The 19,923-nt window shown below is 42.8% G+C and overlaps 1 protein-coding gene across 1 annotated transcript in view; it reads right to left on the bottom strand.

Moving 5' to 3' along the window:
- Nucleotides 1-19,923, bottom strand: part of Atrnl1 (attractin like 1) — a 552,888-nt gene that overhangs the window by 499,903 nt on the left and 33,062 nt on the right. The window contains exons 7-9 of the mRNA XM_051146856.1: nucleotides 17,723-17,810; nucleotides 12,203-12,458; nucleotides 9,272-9,455 (exon numbers count right to left, since the gene is read on the bottom strand). Coding sequence (XP_051002813.1) covers nucleotides 9,272-9,455; nucleotides 12,203-12,458; nucleotides 17,723-17,810 — 528 coding nt within the window. The remainder of the gene's footprint in view (nucleotides 1-9,271; nucleotides 9,456-12,202; nucleotides 12,459-17,722; nucleotides 17,811-19,923) is intronic.

Below are 19,923 nucleotides of genomic sequence, written 5' to 3'. Positions count from 1 at the left end.
AAGAAAGCTCGAGCACTTGGGAGACAGAGGAAGGTGAATCTCTATGAGTTTGAAGCCAACCTGATTTACATAGCAAGCTCCAGGTAGCCTAATTAAACCTTGTTTCAAAAAATATGTGAACAAATAATTAAAGAATACAAAATAAAGTTATTAAAATAAATGGAGAGATATTTCATGTACATGAATGTGAAGACTAATATTATCATATGTCAATTCTTACATTGATCTGGAGATTCAATTTAATCTCAATAAAATCTCAGTAATTGTCTAATGGACAGCACAAACTGACTGTAAAGTTTACATGGGAAGGGGAGAGCTTAGGTGAGACAATGTTGGGGCTGCAGAGAAAGGTGAGACAATGTTGGGGCTGCAGAGACCTCTCCACAGATCAGAGCACTTAGTGTCTGCAGAGGACCCAGGTTTACGTCCCAGAATCCACGTGGTGGCTCACAACTCCATAACTCTGGTTCCCAGGGCTCTGACGTCACTTCTGGCCTTCGAGAACACTTGTACATATGTGTGCACAGGCACTGACTCAGGCACACATGGATACCCACAAAATTAAATAACAATTATTTACGAAAAATAATGAAGAATAAGTCAAAGGGCTCCTGACTCTTTGTAGAATAAACAGTAAATATACATGCAGAATATGATAAACTCCTACAAGGTAACATGGGAGAAAATCCAGAAGCTAAATCTGATGATGAATTTCTAAAAGACATTGGCTATAATTTACAGTAACCAAACAGTGTTACTGAGAAAGGAGAATAAACAAAGAAGCAAAATAATTTTATAATGAAAAGATACAAGAAATGTTACTGGGATACCTAAACATCATAAGCAAAGGGGAAGAAAGAATTTAGACCCAAACTGAAGATTCTCTATTAAATACGACCGCAGTGAAGTGCACGCCCTGCAAATGTGAGGCCAGGACTTCAGACCTCCAGAGCCCATATAAAAGCCTGTGGGTGTGGTGGCGCACCTGCCATTCTAATGCAGAGACAGAGACAGGGAATTCTAAGGTAAGCTAGCCAGCTACACTAGCCAAAGGGGCAAGCTCCAGTTTCAGCAACGGATCCTATTTCAATAGACAGTGTTGTGCACAATAGGGAGCGACACATGAAGTCAAGCTCAGATCTCCACACTGCACACATAAACACATGCATGTACACATACACATATGCGCACTGACACACACATGAACACAACTTCAGATCTCCACACTGCACGCATAAACACATGCATGTACACATACACATATGTGCACTGACACACACATGAACACAACCTCAGATCTCCACACTGCACACATAAACACATGCATGTTCACATACACATATGTGCACTGACACACACATGAACACACATGCAGACACATACACATACCACATATATAAATATTACATTGATGAAAAATTAATGCATAATGAACAGTAAACATACATGCAGAATATGATAAGCTCCTAGAAGATAGTATGGGAGAGAAATCTAGAAACTAAATTTGATGATGAATTTCTAAAAGTACCAAAAGCACAAATTATAAAACTCAATTGATGAGGTATTGCTTAATGTTAATTTTTATGTACTATAGAAGATACTCCTCAGAGAATCAAAGCACAAGCCACAAAGTGTCATTAAAAAAATGCTGCAACAAAATACCATCAGGTCATAAAAACATTGCAACAAGAACAAAAGAATGGTTCCCAATCATACAAAGAACACTTAAAATTGAACATTTAAATGTAGTGCTAGATATGTGAACAGACACCTTTCCCAAGGTAAAAAAAACCACATACATGTTAAATAGATGTATAAAAAGTGCTTCACTCTGTGTGATCAAGCAAATGAACATTAAAATAATGGTGAGAGACCACCACAACCTATTATGGTAGCTAAGACTGAAAATATAGACATTAAAGGCTGACAGAGATGTAGACTCATAAAAACTCATAAGCTGCATAAGACAGTGTAGCAACTTCCAGCAATGCTAAACACAACTCCATGCACAACCAAGGGCCTGTGTGTGTTCACATTTACTTGTGAGCAGGGAGCCTCTGTCCGCTCGAGCACCAGCGTGCAGTACAGAAAATGAAACGCCATTTGCAGGGGAAGAAGAAGGAGCCTAACTTTAAGTTTGGTCTAAGCTGTTAATTGCCTGCGGTTCGTCATGTATGGGTGAGGCCCGGGAAGACCCTCATCCACACTGGCATGTACTGGTGATGTCATCGTGCAGGTCTTGTTTAAAGGACCAAATGCACATTACCCATGTAAAAACTAATCGATTACCATGAAAAGGCTAAAGGCACTTACACAGAAGCCACTAAAATCAGCAACTCTGACGTAAAGCATGAATATCAGTTTTATTTCCATCAAGATAAAAACAGAAAAAAAATACAGTATTCATTAAATGTATAGTATCCACGCCAAAGTTAATGTACCCATAAATTCAGAATAAGACCGCATTAGGAAATGGAGTTTCTGCAAACATTTTGAACTGAAGTCACAATTTAAGTTATATAATGAAGTCATATTCCTATTAGATTCATATGGACCCTAAATTCAGTGACTGGAGTCTTTGTAAAGCAAGTCATATCCAGACAAAAATTTAGACAGAAGAGTATAATAAGAGGAAAGGACGCCCAGGACGTCCTAACATAGAAAAGCAGAGAGCGTTTCCTGGGGGCCTTTGCCAGGAGCACGGTGCTGCTGCCCACGCTCCAGAAGTAAGAGACTGCACCCCCTAAAGTCAGCCAGAAAAGTACATTCCTGTCTCTTAGAGACATAAAGCTCATGATAATATGTAATCACAGCCTTAAGGAAATCATATGAAGGTCCAGTGAGACAGCTCAGCCGGTAAAGGATGCTGCTGCCGCGCCTGTCAGTCAGCCAAGCTGTAGGGTGCTGCTGCCACGCCGCCTGTCAGTCAAACTGTAGGCTGTTGCTGCTGTGCCAGTCAGTCAGTCAGTCAAGCTGTAACGGTGCTGCTGACACGCCTGCCAAGCAAGCTATAAGGGTGTTGCTGCCATGCCTGTCAGTCAAACTGTAGGGTGCTGTTGCCGCGCCTGTCAGTCAAGCTGAGTTCAGTCCCAGAGCTCACATTGTTGGAGGAGAGAACCAGGTCCCTGTACACAAGCGTGAGCACGCACACACACATACATGCATGGGCATGCATATGCACACATGCACATGCACACACACAGCCATACACATATACACATTTGTGCTCACGTGTGCCCTATACACACACCAAAATAAATGTGAGTTTTACTAGAGAAAAGCATGAGAAGATTAGCCACCTAGGAATAATTTTGTTATTACTGTTTTTATTAATGTAGACAATCTCAGCAAAGAACTGTACTGAACAACACCCAGGGAGCAGTTACTGCACAGATGCACACCCATACACAGCTCATACCCACCTAGACTGAAAATTAACTGGAGAAAAGTATCTATGATAATGTAAAAATGTAAAAGATTACAGCATAATGTTGTTTAAGCAAAATACAAAGCACAACCAAAAAAAAAAAAAAAACCCTACACACCTGTAAGCTCTATTTATCAAATATTGACAAATGAATAGAAAGTCAACCCACATTCTGAGAGAGCGTGATTACAAAACAAAGGATAAACCTGCCAAATATAAAATGGGCAGAACATTTGCACAAAATTTCAAAAAATCACTGCATGGACAATAAATATGAAAAGACGTTCTATGTTACTCGTAAAGGAAAATGCAAATTAAAACCAAAACTGGGGGCCAGAGAGATGGCTCAGCAGTACAGCGGCCGTCTGTCTCACAGCACGTACGCACACGTACAGCCAGGCACGCCTGCAGCCCCAGGGCTGAGAGAAGGAGATGCTTGGAGCTCACTGGCTGGTCAGCTCAGCCAGATCAGTAAGCTGCAAGTTCAGGGAGAGACGCTGCCTCAAAAAGTAAAGTGGAGAGTGAAGCAGACGCTCAGTGTAAACGCCCGGCCTCCGTATATATGCACACGCATACGCACAAACACATGTGCACGCACGAACAATGCTACACTATCCACACAAAATAAGAAACAAAGAAATAAAACTAAATGAATAATAAAGCAGAATAAAACAAAACCTAGGCATCATTTCCCACAATCATATAGCAAGAACACCAAAAAGAAAATGTTTAAGGAAACAACACCAAATCCTGGAGAGACTACACGTAGAGTCAGAAACATTCACTCATCAAGTGGGCAGACAGGCAACGTGAACTGAGCTTTGGGTTAAATCAAACGTGGCACTACTCCCGATGGCCCAGAATGATCAGGCTAGGAGAACTGCTGTACTGACAAGCAGACTAAGAGACAACACCTAGCCTACACTTGCTCATCCCAACCAAAGGCTCAGCCACAGCACTGAGAACGCCAAATGGCCTATGCCCACACTCAAGTACCCACAATCCCTCTCTCGCCCAAGGGTCATCCCACGCACGGTCTCTTTTCAGCTCTAACCTCCAAGAGCTCGCTTCTTATTTTTAACTGACTTGACTTCTATTCTCTGGGAAGGAGAGGAGAACTGAGCTTCGTACATGTTCTCACTGCATTTCCCCAGCCCTGCATTTGTGTCCATGTCGCTCACATCCTAAGAACACAGCGCGCCTGCTTCCTCCCTCCCAGCACCTCCCACTGCCGCTGGTTCTGTAAACACTCCTTAGCAAACTGTTCCCTTTCATCCATCCTGTGCATATATATATTATGTATATATAATAAATAGTGTGTGTGTGTGTGTGTGTCTGTTTGACTGTTCCTGGGTCAGGCTACAAACATAGTTTTTCTTCAGCCCTAAAAAAGATACTGTCTTGACCAATTTATCATACCATTAGCACTATTAATAAATTTCCTTTACATTTTTACTCCTCAAAAACTTGTCAATACTTTTTCTGGTTTTCTTGTTAACCTAAGGAATAGCTTGATAAGCATTCAATAAGGCATTTATTGATAAGGCTTCAGGCATTCAATATGGTAGATGCACAAGCATATTCATCAGTATTAAAATTGTTCTGACTCCAAAATCTCTGACAAGTAATAGGTTTTCAAAATCTAAGTCTCTGTTCCCTCTCTCTCTCTCTCATGCATACACACACGCATACATACACAGCACACACACAGCACACACACATGCACACACACAGCACATGCACACACACAGCACACACAGCGCACACACATGTACACACACACACAGCACACACAGCGCACACACATGTACACACACACACAGCACACACAGCGCACACACATGTACACACACACACAGCACACACAGCACACACACATGTACACACACACACACAGCACACACAGCACACACACATGCACACACACAGCACATGCACACACACAGCACACACAGCGCACACACATGTACACACACACACAGCACACACACATGGCCTTGCAAAGAACCATGAGAATGACGACAGCTCCTACCGTCAGGTGTGACATATGCAGAAAGCATCATCAACTGCCGCCGTCTGACGGAGCTGAGCCACCAAGGCTCTGACAGCACCACTGGCTGACAAGGCTGAAGCCCTTTGGTAAGGACAGTGTCGGTCAGTCCAGCATAGTAATGAGCTAAACAGAACCAGCGGGAGAGCGGGAACCTCAGCGTCAAGAACGTGTCTGTCCCTCCACTCTTAAACAATCAGATCTCATGGCTCACGAAGCGGGAAAGCGACAGCCCTGGCTTCCTGTGGATCCTGCACTGTGATGCCTCAATTCTTTTCCAAGAGTGAAAAGAAAAAAATGTTTGGTAACTAAACAGTGACATGTGAGGCTCGTTTAACACATCAAATTATCATGAGCTAGTAGCATACAACAGCACATCACAGAAGTGACATCAAATACGCTCCTATTTCTTAATAAGTTATAAAACAGGATGCTATCTCAGTTTTTTGGGTCCCCCTGGCCTTGCTATCATATGTTGTTGTCAAATCCAATTCTTGGTGGGTTGGTTTTTTTGGGGGGTTAGTTGGTGGGGTTTTTTGTTCATTTAATGTCATGTTGTTGTTTGCTTTTTTTAAGATGATTTGCATTAGACACAGAATTTTAGGCTGGTTGTTTCCTTCTTTCAGACATTTGAAAGCATTGTGTCTTCTGGGTTCCGTGTTCTCATCGTCTACTCAAGTGGTGAAGTGTTTACTGCGTAAGTGACAAGGGCAGCGGGTGGAGTTCAGTCCCCAGAGCCCAGGTGAAGGCCAGGTGTGCGAGGCAACCCACCCGGTGCCCGGGCCACGGAAGGCAGAGGCAGAGGACCCTGAAGTCAGCAGGCTGGCTGTGCGAGCTGCATCAGCGAACTCCGTGGTGAACTGGGAGACCCTTCCTCAGTCAATAAGGTAAGCGGTACCAGACAGAGACTCACCAACGTCAGTCTCAAACCACCACAGGCATGCACACGCAAGTGCACACGCAACTGCCCAACCCATGTGCCCACCACAGAACACACACACATGCACACCCACTACCCACCACACACATGTATTACAGAACAAGGAATAATCGTCGATGGTCAGTCAGTCAGAGCGGCCTCCAGGACAGGCCTTTCCTCCTTGTTTCTGCTCTTGTCTTCATTTTGAGGGGACTGTACTGTAATCCTATTAGTTTGCCTCACCCCTGACACTCATGACGCTGCTCCATCGTGTGGCTTAATATCTCTTTTCGTGTTTAAGATATTATCATTCATTTCCCAAAGTTCCACAACCCCTGTTCATCCTCAGACAACGTAGAAAGGAAGGTTGAGCCTTAAAAGTGAATTTATGATAAATCACTCTCTAATAAACAATTTTCCTAAAGTGCACTCGAACAACTTCAAAATACATGTTTATTGTCTTAAAACAAAAAGCATAATTTCCCATATTCTGCAATAGAAATAAGTATGACAAAAATTATATTTTAAAACTATAAACACAAAGCAAATTTAAAAATCAGTATTTCTAGCAGAAAACGAATGTTATGGATATAAATAAGTCATATATTAAACAAAAAGAGACACATGAACACTTAAATGCAAAGTCACCATATTAATTGGGGAAACACACATCAAAATATCACTGAGCTCCTGTCCCTATGTACCACATGGGCAGAAGCAGGAATCCTAAAATCCACAGCTAGTGAGAACATGAGGAAAAGGGCCTTTCCCGTGTGGGAAGCACACGGCAGCTCAGACAACTAAAGGGCAGTTCAGTAACACATCACAATGTCACTGTAATGCATGCACCTCAGAAAAAGTACTACAAATCAGCATGAGATGCTGGCATAACATGTACTCCCAGCACTGCCAGATATAAAAAAATAAAAAATATATCTTAATTCCACGAGCCTTGTATTTCACTCAAATTAGATGATAAAACTGAAAAGTGTAAATAACAAATCCTGGATATAAAGCTTGAGATTATACTGGCAAACGAAATTCTCAACTCAAATGACGTATTAGAAGCACTTGTAGGTATTTGCATGGGATCAGAAATTACTTTAAATTATATTGTTTACACACAGGGTATGAATGTTGTTTTTATTTCCTCAGGCGATAGGATGTGATGAGAGCCACACCCAAGCTTTATGAATACATGGCTCCGGCTGAGCCCAGAGTGCTTCCATCTCTAATCTTACCTATTCCTAGGCCTAGGCATGGACGTTTCCAGCTTCTGTACAACCTAATCTTCTGCTAGCCCGGACCTTGAAGGCTTCGGCTTCCTGCTTCTGTGTGCTAACCTAGGCCTAGACTGTTTTCAGCCTACAAAATTAACTGCTGAATAAGCTCACCCTCTCTATTTCTTTCTGAACTCTGGCTGGCTGGCTCAACTTAGCTATTCTGGTTCAAAACGCCTCTCCAAGCTGACTGATTCAAACTGGCTTCTCTCAGCTTCTCACTGAATTGCTGTGGTTGGAAAAAGTGCCTCTGAATTCCATGAACTGAACTGCACAAACGTAAGTGCACTCAATTGAGCTGCACCAAACTGCGCTGAACTGTACTATACTGTCTCCACAAACTCTCTCTCTCCTTCCCTCTCTCTCTCTCTCTCTCTCTCTATCTCTATCTATCTATCTATCTGTGGTGTGTGTGTGTGTGTGTCTTTCTCTGTCGCTGTCTCTCTCTGTCTGTGTGTCTGTCCGTCTGTGTGTCTGTCTGTCTGTGTGTCTGTCTGTCTGTCTCTCTGTGTGTGTGTGTGTGTGTGTGTGTGTGTGCGTGCGTGCGTGTCTGTCTGTCTGTCTGTCTTTCTCTGTCTCTGTCTCTGTCTCTCTCTGTCTGTCTGTGTGTGTGTCTGTCTCTCTCTGTCGTCTCTGTCTGTCTGTCTGTCTGTCTCTCTCTCTCTCTCTCTGCATTGTCTTAACTGTTAGCTTCTCTTTTCTGCCTGCTCTTGTGAGAGCTGGGCATACCGTATCTCTGACTTTTTCTGTTAAATCTTTCTCTGATTCATCACTTTGCCTGCCCTTCAGTTGAATGTCATTGTTTGGGATTAAATGTGTGTGCTAAGGGTGTGCCTGCATCCCAGCCGGATCACACAGACCTAGGTCTTTGGATGTGATCTCTTGCCATAGCAGCCATGTTGCTGGATCAAAATTATTCTACATAGAGAATTTATTATTTTGTACTGTTGCTGCATGACAACGTATCACTAGTTACCATAAAGATTTTTAAAGTTCCAAACTTTTCTGTGACAGTCTATAAGCACCACTGTTAGGTAACTATAAGACGTGATCACAACACAGCAGGGCTCATGTTCATAAGAGTCACAAGTGTGACAACACACACATGATCTGCACAGGTTCAGACCACACAAAAGCACAGCAAGGAGGAGAAGTGGACGCAAGTGCCACCCCTGGCCAGGAAGCTACTTCCAATGGCTCCCTACTAGGAAAGGGAAATCGGTCCTCTCCAGCGTAGCGACAGCGGACACACCCACCACACTTCTAGGCACGTGTGCAATGCCCAGGAGTAGCTGGCCAATACTAAATGACTCCCAAGGCTTCTGTGTGTGCTTTTTCTGTTTCAGCTTGGGTAGTTTTGGGGTTTTGGTGATGGTTTTGTTTGTTTGATTTGATTTGTTTTTTTCACTCAGAGAGGAAAAAGAATACATGAAGTAGAGGGCTGGAGGAGCAGGGAAAGGAGAAGGATGCTGGAGGAGCAGGGAAAGGAGAAGGATGCTATCAACAAGGACTGCATGGAAGCAGCCAATGAAAGCTGTTATTGTACAACCGTGACCGGATGTTCTTCTTCGCATACTTTTACTCAGTTTACTCACCAAGTCTTGGTGTTAACTTCATACTTGTAAAGGTCATCCACCAGCCCGTACTTGTTGCCTGGTAACGCTTTATAGCCTCCGTGGACGTAAATGGACTTGGTTACTTCATCATACACACTTGTGTGGCCATATCCACCTTGTACAATAGCTCCTCTGGTTTCCGGAACCAGCCAAGTATTTGATGCTGTAGCAAAGTAAATAGATAGATAAATAAATACTGAAATCCAAGTAATGTTTAAAAATATAACCAAAATATCGCTATAGCCACCAAGCTAACGTTCATGGCACACTTTTACAAGTAGCTGGAATGCCTAGGACTGACTCAGTGCATAACTGAAGATGCCACAGTAGGGTGCTAAGGGAGACTAAGTGCCCTTGGTATTCCATAATAATTTCTAAAACACTAAAAATCCAACTTTTTTATTTATAAAAGAAAAGGTGGGAAATTTTTCTAATATGTACTTATGTTATTAAAAAGTAATTCTTAATAAAATAAAATATAAAGCAAATATATATTAGGACAGTCTGTGTGACAAACTTTGCATAAGTTAGTGATACAACATAGATAAAGATGACATGACTGCTGCCCTTGAACCTAAGCAAATGAGCAAACTCTAGACTGTGCTGGCCCTAAACTAAAGTTCTGGTATTCTCCTGACAATCACATTATAGTTTGGCTCTACGGGGAAAATGTTTAGAAGGGAAAGGAGACATTCTCTGTGCCTGCTGCAGCAGCAGAGCAGGGGCTGCTGGGAACTAATGCGGGTCCTCTGCAGCAGTGAGTACCCTCGACATGACCCCCCCTCCTGCCCAGCAGCCTCTCTGCAGAACACTAAACCACTGCCCGCAGACCGTTGGCGCAGTCAGCTTAATTCCTCTACCGTTCGTAAGCGACATCTATGGATGGATTTGTGCTCCTCACTGTGCAGTTTTCAGGGTAAAAGCACTTTGACGTCCTGGCATCAGACACCAGGGCATCGCAGCAGTGAACCTTAATAGTGAACACAACTTCAAACAAAAGTTGGCAGATTTTAATTTGCACTTATATAGTAAACAGAATTTTTTAAATGCTCATGACTCATCTATAAAACCTATAAAACTCAAAACTCATGATTTCACCCGCTTCTATGCAACTAACAAAATGAATCACATGAAAAAAACTATTATCAATTCATTTAGAAATAATATTTTAGTTAGAAAATAAGCCAAAAAAAAAAACTGAATGTACAGATTTTTTTTTTAATTCACCAAAACTCCAGTTGTCATTCTACAAACAGATTATTCCTACGTAAAAGTAAAGATCTACCAGACAACCCGTTCACTAGCTAACAGCCTGTGTGGACGTGACATCGCTGCACACTACTGTGCAACTTTTGTGCTTTCCAGGCCATCCGTGCAAAGTAAAGGCACCACCACGCTTCACGTCTGAACGAGACTCTAAGAACATGAAATGCACCACATATGTTGTTTGAACGAGAGTTGCATGTTGGAGGAGAGAGATGAGTAACCCAGGAAAACTGGGAGAGAGTGAGCCGAGCCGGCACGTGTCCAGATGACACTAGGTTGGTGTGACCTCAGTGACTGTGAACTTCAAACAGGCAGGGTTAGGAGAGTGGACAAGGGGCTAAGAGACAACAGAAAAGGAGGTCAGAGGAAAGGACTAAAGACCTGGAATGGCCCGATGGTGATGAGAGGTCTGGGTGCTACACACAGGAAGCTGAAAGAATCAGTAATGCCTGAAAAGTAAGGTAATAAACACTGCATGACTCACCACGGGTCTTCGAATGACGAAGCCGAGATTAAGCGAGGTAGAAAACAAGGCTTTTGGCAGAGAAACCACAGAACTACCGGGCCAGATATTAAAAGTATCTCTGTGGATATTTAAGTGAAAAATATAACTGCTGCTATGTGCTAGACAAAGAAGCTAAGTCTAAGAAAGAAATGGTGAACAGAAGAGAAATAATGACTGCAAAGTGAGGTGACAGTGTAGAGCTAATGTGTAAGGCCCAAAGCCAGGTTATCACAGTGGAGGGACCAGGACTAGAACAGCGCAGGCGCAGCACGTCCTGCCTCCGCAGCAATTGTCCAGAGGGCACAGGACTGCCACCGCAGGAAGAACTGCAGGGGAGACCAGAAAGGGCATCTCCTCGCACAGACACTCTAGCTACTAACGCGGCCAAAAGCAGTCTCACTCAGACTGTGTAAGGACTCTGTACGGTCGCTTATGCTGTTCACACTAAAGCCAAGAACTGGAGCTCATTAGTGAGCGACACCCACAGAAATGAGTATATTCTTATGTTTGAACGGCAACTATAACATAAATATTTGTAGACAAATTAAAAATAACAACAACAAAAAGAGTTACCACTACTTGAAAATGTCATAAGCAAATTGTTGGAAGGTACTAGGAAAAATTACAAAAACAAAAAACCAGTATAGGAAATCATGCCCAGACTGACCAGGCCACTTTCACACACTAAACAAGAGTCTCTTTCAAAACCCAATACCTTGTCTTTGACAACCTACCTTAAAGTAACTAGCGGCCCAGCACTAAGACTAAGAGCAGAATAGAAAGAACTAAAATAGTAAATAAAACTCATGAAATACAAAGACATAAGCTAATTTCAGCTTTCAGCTCATAGGTAAAAATCCAAGGAGACAGCACCATCTATTGGAAAGTCGCATAAATATTTGTGAGCTGGAAAGTGGGTGTGTAACAGCATTCCCCCCTCACCTGGCCAGGGGTGTACCCAGATACTAAAGCTCAAAAATCTAGCCTAATCAAAAAGATTACATTCAAAAAGCATTAGTCCTTGCCTTATGATTCCAATCTAAAACAACTTACCATTTTGACACGCAATTAGAAGTTTAAAAACAAAAATGCTCCCAGCCACCAACCAATAAAGAAATTACATCTTTAAAGGAACTCACAGATGTGGTATTCCTGTATGCTGCTGGTATAGCCATATATCGCGGAGTAGCCGAATATCACGATCATGACAACATCTCTGCTGTCCAGCTCCATGATGTGCGCTGAATGTCCCTCCACGGCATACTGCTGGCCGTGTCCGAGAACTGTGGGGGTTTTTGTGCTCCATGACTGGCTGTGGATGTTAAAGACCCACAGCTCATCGGTGACATTGCCATCAGTTGTTTCGATTCTGCCTCCATACATAAAGATGTTTTCCTGTAAGTCAACACGTACACAGTAGTGAACAAACAGCTATTCTCAGCAGCATGCGTCAACGTTTGAAAACACTCACAGCACACCTAAGACAGTCCTTTCTTATAAAAAGGCTAATGGGAAGGCACCAGAGATAACCAAAGGGGAAACGCATCTATGCTTTCGAAAAGTTGCATTGATGTGTTTTAGTTTAAATGTCCACATTATGTACTCTACTGAGTCGATCTTTGGTTGTTCTCTACAAGAAGAGGACACTGAAATGATGTGAGTGGAAAACACATTAGATGCATCACGAACTTAATGTTTAAGACCGCAGTAGTCTTACAATGTGCAGCTCCCATACACCAGAAAAATGCCAGTGTAAGCTGTAGGCTCAATTTTCTTAACAAATATATTTTATTATGAACTTATTAACCAAGAGTACCTCACTCATAATCTGACTAACCTAAGCAATAGGAAAAGAAGATTAAAGAACACAATAACGAAACCATAAGGATATCAGTTCCAAGGAATGGTTCTCCTGGTGTAATCAGCAGGATTTCTTCTGCTGGAACCTGGAGCAACCAGAACCCGGAACCTCAGCTGGAGCCCAGAGCCCCAAAGCCTTTCCTCAAGCGGTTCTCTCTAGGAGCATCTCGAAGTGGAGATGAACAGCCAGAACTATCCCAAGTCTCCAAAGGCCCCACCTCTTGTTTTTGGCTCACATTTATATCTCCTCTCAGAATTTGTTCAAGGATGTTTTTCAGTTGGTTAACAACCAATCTCCCCCACATGGTGGTTTGACTTCTAAGGGGATTAACATCACCTGCTCTCTCACAAGTCTTTTTCTCATCCCCTACTTGTGATCTAAACAACAACAACAACAAAAAAACATGTTTATCTCTCCTTCATCTCCTCCTTCCTATTAAATAAAATAAGCTATATACAGCAAAATAAGAATTATCCATTAGGTCACATTTACAAGGACCAGTCCATTTGTAGTTAACAATGTTTAAGAAATTATTCCACTATCTCTCCTATGCTACTGACTTTTATCCCAATGTCTAAAGTTTTTAAGTAAACTTAGATTAATACTGTGGCTATCTAGTCTTCAAGCCCATCAGAAACCCCCTTCTCTAATTAGATAATTAAAAATTATCTAATATGAAGGAAGTTCAGGCAAGCAACTTCCAAAAGTATTGACAGGACAGAGTAACCTGCCTGGCATCACCCATGGACAGTCTTTCTGATATCTGAATGATCTGAGTTTTAATTACGTCACCTATATAAACTGTTTCCCACCACTATTCACCAAAAACATGGACAGTTGTACATCAAAGTATATTTTATTGTCATATTACATACCTTCAGTTCACCGTAAGTCAGCCTTTACCACACTTATAAATTATCCAATTAATTTCATTCACAGATGATTCAGACAGGTGATACAAAAACAGTATAGAGCACTATATTTCAGCAAACTAAGAAGATGATTTCTTCAATCTGATAAAGGTTACCTAAGGAAAACACTAAACTAAAATTACACTTAATGGTGAAATGCACGATGCCTTCCCCTAAGACAAAGAATAAGGTCGCCTACTTTGTTGTTTCTATTGAAAACTGTACTGAAAGGTCTACCTAGGGCAAAGAGGCAAACACTAATAAGAGTCCAGATAAAACAGAATGCAAGACAATTTCTATCAGCAGATTGTATCGCCTAAGAAATGAAGAGTTAGGCAGGGAACTCAGCTATATAGTAGCATAGGGCACGTGCACAATGCGTGCATGTCTACACACTCACAATCAACAACCCAAAAGCAAAGCTAGGGAAGCAATTACACTGAACACCAAAAAGTCAAAGGCGTTTAGGAATCAATTTACAGAAGAGTTCACAACTGAAATTATAAAACATAGTTGAAATTTACAAAGCTACAAAAGGAAAGCTACCCCACATTAGGGGATCAGAAGATGGAACACTGAGATGATGAAGACCTCCACGTCAGCACACAGGCTCAGTACGCTCTAGCAGAACTCTACCTGGCTTCTTTGTAGAAGCAGAAATGTCATTCTAAAGGTCATATATAATAGCAAGGGTAAAGCAAAGAGACTTCCTTAACACTTAATACAGTGTTGTCTCAGCATAAATCAAAGACAACAGAATGAGGAGCCCAGGCATACCCAGATCATAAACAGATTCACCAAAGAGCGCTAAGACTACTTGAAGGGAAAAGAATGTTCTTTATAATAAATGATGTGGGAAAAGAGATACATGCAAAACAAAGAAGCTGAACCCGTACTGCACACATGCTACACCCATCCCATCCCCTCATCTGAGGGGATACAAGCAACATTTACAGTATGTATGAATGCATGCACACTGCATGTGTTCCTGTTTCCCCTGGATGTCAGACCATGCAGAACTGGAGTTGCCGATCATTTTGAACCACTACATGGATCCTGGGAAGCAAACTCAAATCCTCTGCAAGAGCAGCACGTCCTCTTAGCCCCTGAGCGCCTCTCCAACCCTTCACTGCTTTTCTTGGTGATGGAATCTCAAGGAGGTTTTAATCACATTCTTCCCTGATGAGCAAGAATTATGAACATTTTTTCACGTGTTTATTAACCAGTTTTACTTTTCTTCTTCCTCTTTTTTTTTTTTTTTTTTTAAGGTTTGTTTTTTGAGACTGGATTCTATGTTGCCCACACTAGTCTGAAGCTGCTATGTTGCTGAGGGTGGCTTTGAAATCGGGTTCCTCCTGCCAACTCCCCAAGTGCTGGGATCACAGACACACACCACATTCAGCTTGTGGCTTTTCTGTTGAGACTTGTCTGTTCAATTCATTTGCCTATTCATTGAGTAGATGAATTCTAGATGTGTGTTCAAGTTTTAGAATTTTCTAAAGATTGATGCTGTTAATGCCCTATCTGATGTATAGTTGACAGAGATCCTCTCCCATTCTATACGCCCTTTATTCTGCACACATACACAAAAGAAAATATATTAATAAAAACCCATTATTTTGAGCTCTTAAATTTTTAAAGTGTCTAAATTGCAAATATATGTGTATATATACACATATATGTGTGTGTTTATATTAGCATATATATATATATATATGCTTCTTTTGAAAAATAAAACTCTACACTACTATTCATAGAATTTTGAAGTGATCTTTTATGGCCAAAACAATCTTTAAACACAAAAACAAATTTGTAGTCTAATACTTTCTGACTTCCAAAGGTCATGAAAAGTGCAGACTCCGCAGCAGCACGACAACAGCATCAAGACAAGCACGCAGACAGATGTGGCACAACACAGAGCCCAGACAGAAGCACGCAGACAGATGTGGCACAACACAGAGCCCAGACACAGGCTGGCATTTGTTTACTTAGTTTAATGGGAAGGTCCATCTTTCCACCAAAGGGTTCCAAGACAGTACTTACCCAGAGGCAAAATGAAACCAGCCTTTAAATTACACTGTATGTGAAACCCAAAGTGAAAGAGAGACACAAGCATAAAATCTAAAGTGCTTCAACTCAGAGGGGGGAGCAACATAAAGGAAAAGCCTCCTGTTGTTCATTTGTAATGATTTCTTATGTCACCAAACACACACACACACACACAAAATAATAAATACACTGTAACTACATAAGCCTGGAACTTTTGGGCTGATAGGGGACACAACTAAGTGGTGGAGCACATGCTTAGCACCTGTGCATACTTGAGTGCAATCCCCTGCACCACCAAAGGACATAGGTCAGAATTAGAGCACATGTCTAGCAGGCGTAAGGCCCTAAGGTCAATCTCCAGCTCCACACACAAAGGAGCAACACTGTAGCAGTGAGCAGACCAGAGATGGGAGAAAAGAGCAACACTGTAGCAGTGAGCAGACCAGAGATGGGAGAAAAGAGCAACACTGTAGCAGTGAGCAGACCAGAGAAGAGGAAAAACCATCTAGGAATCGTGCATCTGCTGAAATGCTAATATAACAATACACAAAGAACTAAAATTTAATGACAAAAACAAGCCATATTAAAATGGCAAAAGACTTGAGTAAACACATCTGCAAAGTAGATACACAAAGAGGCAATAAGACTATGTAGCAGCTGGGCCACCATGCCTTTAGTCCTACAGGAAGAGGCAAGTGGATCTCTGAGTTCAAAGTCAACCTGGTCTACAAGGTTCCAAGCCAGCCAGAGCAACACAGTGAGACACTGTTTCCAAAAGAAAACAAACAAACAAAAACTATGCAACAATACAAATTGCTAGGTAACTACAAATCATAAAGTAATAGCTCTATTATCACCAAGGGCCGATTATCAAAAACAAACAAACAAACAAACAAACAAAAAACAACAACAACACTGTTAGTAATGCTGTGGACAAAACTGGAAACCATAAACACTAACAGACTGTAAAATGATGCTGCCAGGATACAGAACAGTATAGTAGTTCCCTCCCACACAAAAAAACTTCAACGCAATTGCTACATGGCTCATCAGCTCTGCTTCCAAGAATGCATCGAAAAGAACTGAAAACAGACAGCTACAGTAGCCGAAAGGTGGAAGCAATCTAAGTGCCCATTAGCACGTGGATTTCTTTACCATTTGTGCTGAACATAAATGAGACTTGAAAACACACCATGCTGAGGAAAACAAACCACTGGCAAAGAACAATGCTGTCTGGTTCCACTCACAATCGATATCTACAGTGGTCAAACAAAAACAAAAGTAAGCTGGTAGTTAACTGGGGTTTGAGGGAGGGTGAAATAGTTAATGTCGCAATTGTACAATTAAAACAAAATATGAAGATGATGGGGATGGTGATTACATGACATAAATGGACTTAATGCACTGACGTCTACACTTAAACATCATTCAAACAATAAGTTGATGTATATTTCACGACAAATTAAATTACTAATATCATAAAATAACCAAGCATGCTATGCTCTCAGAACCCAAGAGTAAAGTAGAAGGCTCATAAATGTGAGGGCAACAGCTAGTTCAAGGCCAGCCTGGGATATTTAGCAAAGCCCTGTCCCAGAAACAAACAAACGAACGAACTACTGTGGGAGGGGACACCACCGAAAGCCCTCAACCCTCACTGCTGTGTATGCCCAACATAAAACAATGTGCTAAAATGTTAGTCGACCAGCTCTCCTCCTTGTGAGCCTCCTTACTAGGAGCTACCATTCTCAGCGGGTGTTTGAAAGAAATCTGAGACCTAGTATTTCTCTAACACAAATTTGTAAGACAAAACCCGTTTTTTGAAGCAGGAGACTTACCTGATATAGAGCAAGAGAATGTCCATATCTCTGAAGAGGGCCCCTGGATACAGCGCCCACATTCCATATACTGCTTTCTAAATTGTAACTAAAAGCAAGAACATAAACTATATTAGTAAGCTAAAAGTCCTCTTCAGTTCTTTAATTTGTGTTTCTTCACTTGAACCAAATTCTCTTTAAATTCAAAAGGAGGTAACTAACAATGTTTGGACCATATTAAAAGTCATTAACAAAGCTTCAGGTGTGAAATGTGTACTTTAAGATTTAATCACTTAAACATATGCTATGCGAGATGCTCCGTGGTTAGGAGTGCTTGTGCTCGCAGGGGACCCATCTGTAACTCCAGTTCCAGGGGACACAGTGCCCTCTTCTGACTTCCACAGGCACCAGGATTGCATGTGGCACACACACATACATGTAAGCAAAACACTCATGGGCATAAAATTTAAAGCTCTAAATTTTAAAAAAAAATTCAAAGAGACGCATGAACTTGTGTAGGCCATTCATTGCCACAATTAGTCTAATTGCATCTAATAATTGCAATTAACTTATTAACCTAAAAATAATGAACACTTAACTTTCAAATTAAAATAAATTCCAGTTTTTCTTGGAAATAGATGCAAATTCTGTCCCTGTTTACAATACTCATTTGCTTTTAATATTTATGCTTATCCTCTGTACATATTTATTTGGAAAAGTTGATTCATCAGGAACTATATGCTTACCATGCAAAAATATAACTTACTTGTGAATAATTCTTTTAAGTTGTGTAAAATAAATCTAGTAGTATAAAGGGTTTTAAGAAAGTAAGCTAGTCTTGTATTAGCTGACACAGAAGTTTGGTTTCTAGAGTCTAGTGCTATGAGTGCTGACGTTCTAACCTGTGCACCTGAAGCGCTTAGGGCTCAGAGTCCCGGGTGGAACGGTGTCACAGCCACACTGGGTGCTTAGGGCTCGGAGTCCCGGGTGGAACGGTGCCACAGCCACACTGGGTGCTTAGGGCTCCGAGTCCCGGGTGGAACGGTGTCACAGCCACACTGGGTGTTTAGGGCTCTGAGTCCCGGGTGGAACGGTGTCACAGCCACACTGGGTGCTTGGGGCTCGGAGTCCCAGTGGAACGGTGCCACAGCCACACTGGGTGCTTAGGGCTCTGAGTCCCGGGTGGAACGGTGTCACAGCCACACTGGGTGCTTGGGGCTCGGAGTCCCGGGTGGAACGGTGCAACAGCCACACTGGGTGCTTAGGGCTCCGAGTCCCGGGTGGAAAGGTGTCACAGCCACACTGGGTGCTTAGGGCTCCGAGTCCCGGGTGGAACGGTGTCACAGCCACACTGGGTGTTTGGGGCTCGGAGTCCCGGGTAGAAAGGTGTCACAGCCACACTGGGTGCTTAGGGCTCGGAGTCCCGGGTGGAACGGTGTCACAGCCACACTGGTGCTTGGGGCTCAGACTCCCAGATGGAACGGTGTCACATCCACACTGGGTACTTGGGGCTCCAAGTCCCAGGTGGAACGGTGTCACAGCCACACTGGGTGCTTGGGGCTCAGAGTCCCAGATGGAACGGTGTCACAGCCACACTGGGTGCTTAGGGCTCAGAGTCCCAGGTGGAATGGTGTCACAGCCACACTGGGTCCTTAGGGCTCCAAGTCCCACGTGGAACGGTGTCACAGCCACACTGGGTGCTTAGGACTCGGAGTCCCGGGTCGAACGGTGCCACAGCCACACTGGGTGCTTGGGGCTCCAAGTCCCAGGTGGAACGGTGTCACAGCCACACTGGGTGCTTAGGGCTCAGAGTCCCAGATGGAACGGTGTCACAGTCACACTGGGTGCTTAGGGCTCCGAGTCCCACGTGGAACGGTGTCACAGCCACACTGGGTGCTTAGGACTCGGAGTCCCGGGTGGAACGGTGTCACAGCCACACTGGGTGCTTAGGGCTCAGAGTCCCAGATGGAACGGTGTCACAGCCACACTGGGTGCTTAGGGCTCCGAGTCCCACGTGGAACGGTGTCACAGCCACACTGGGTGCTTAGGGCTCGGAGTCCCGGGTGGAACGGTGTCACAGCCACACTGGGTCTGAGTCTGGCTGCAGCTTAAAAGTTTAGTCCTGCCGTTCAGGCGCCCAGTGACCCCTGCCACAGAGGAACTCCGTGGTCCCGAACACCGCAACAACTCCCTCGTCCCTTGGGGGTTTCGTTTGCTTTGTC

This window comes from Acomys russatus, chromosome 5 (assembly GCF_903995435.1).
Source record: "Acomys russatus chromosome 5, mAcoRus1.1, whole genome shotgun sequence".
Lineage (NCBI taxonomy): Eukaryota > Metazoa > Chordata > Mammalia > Rodentia > Muridae > Acomys > Acomys russatus.
This window is presented reverse-complemented; position numbering and strand designations above follow the sequence as displayed.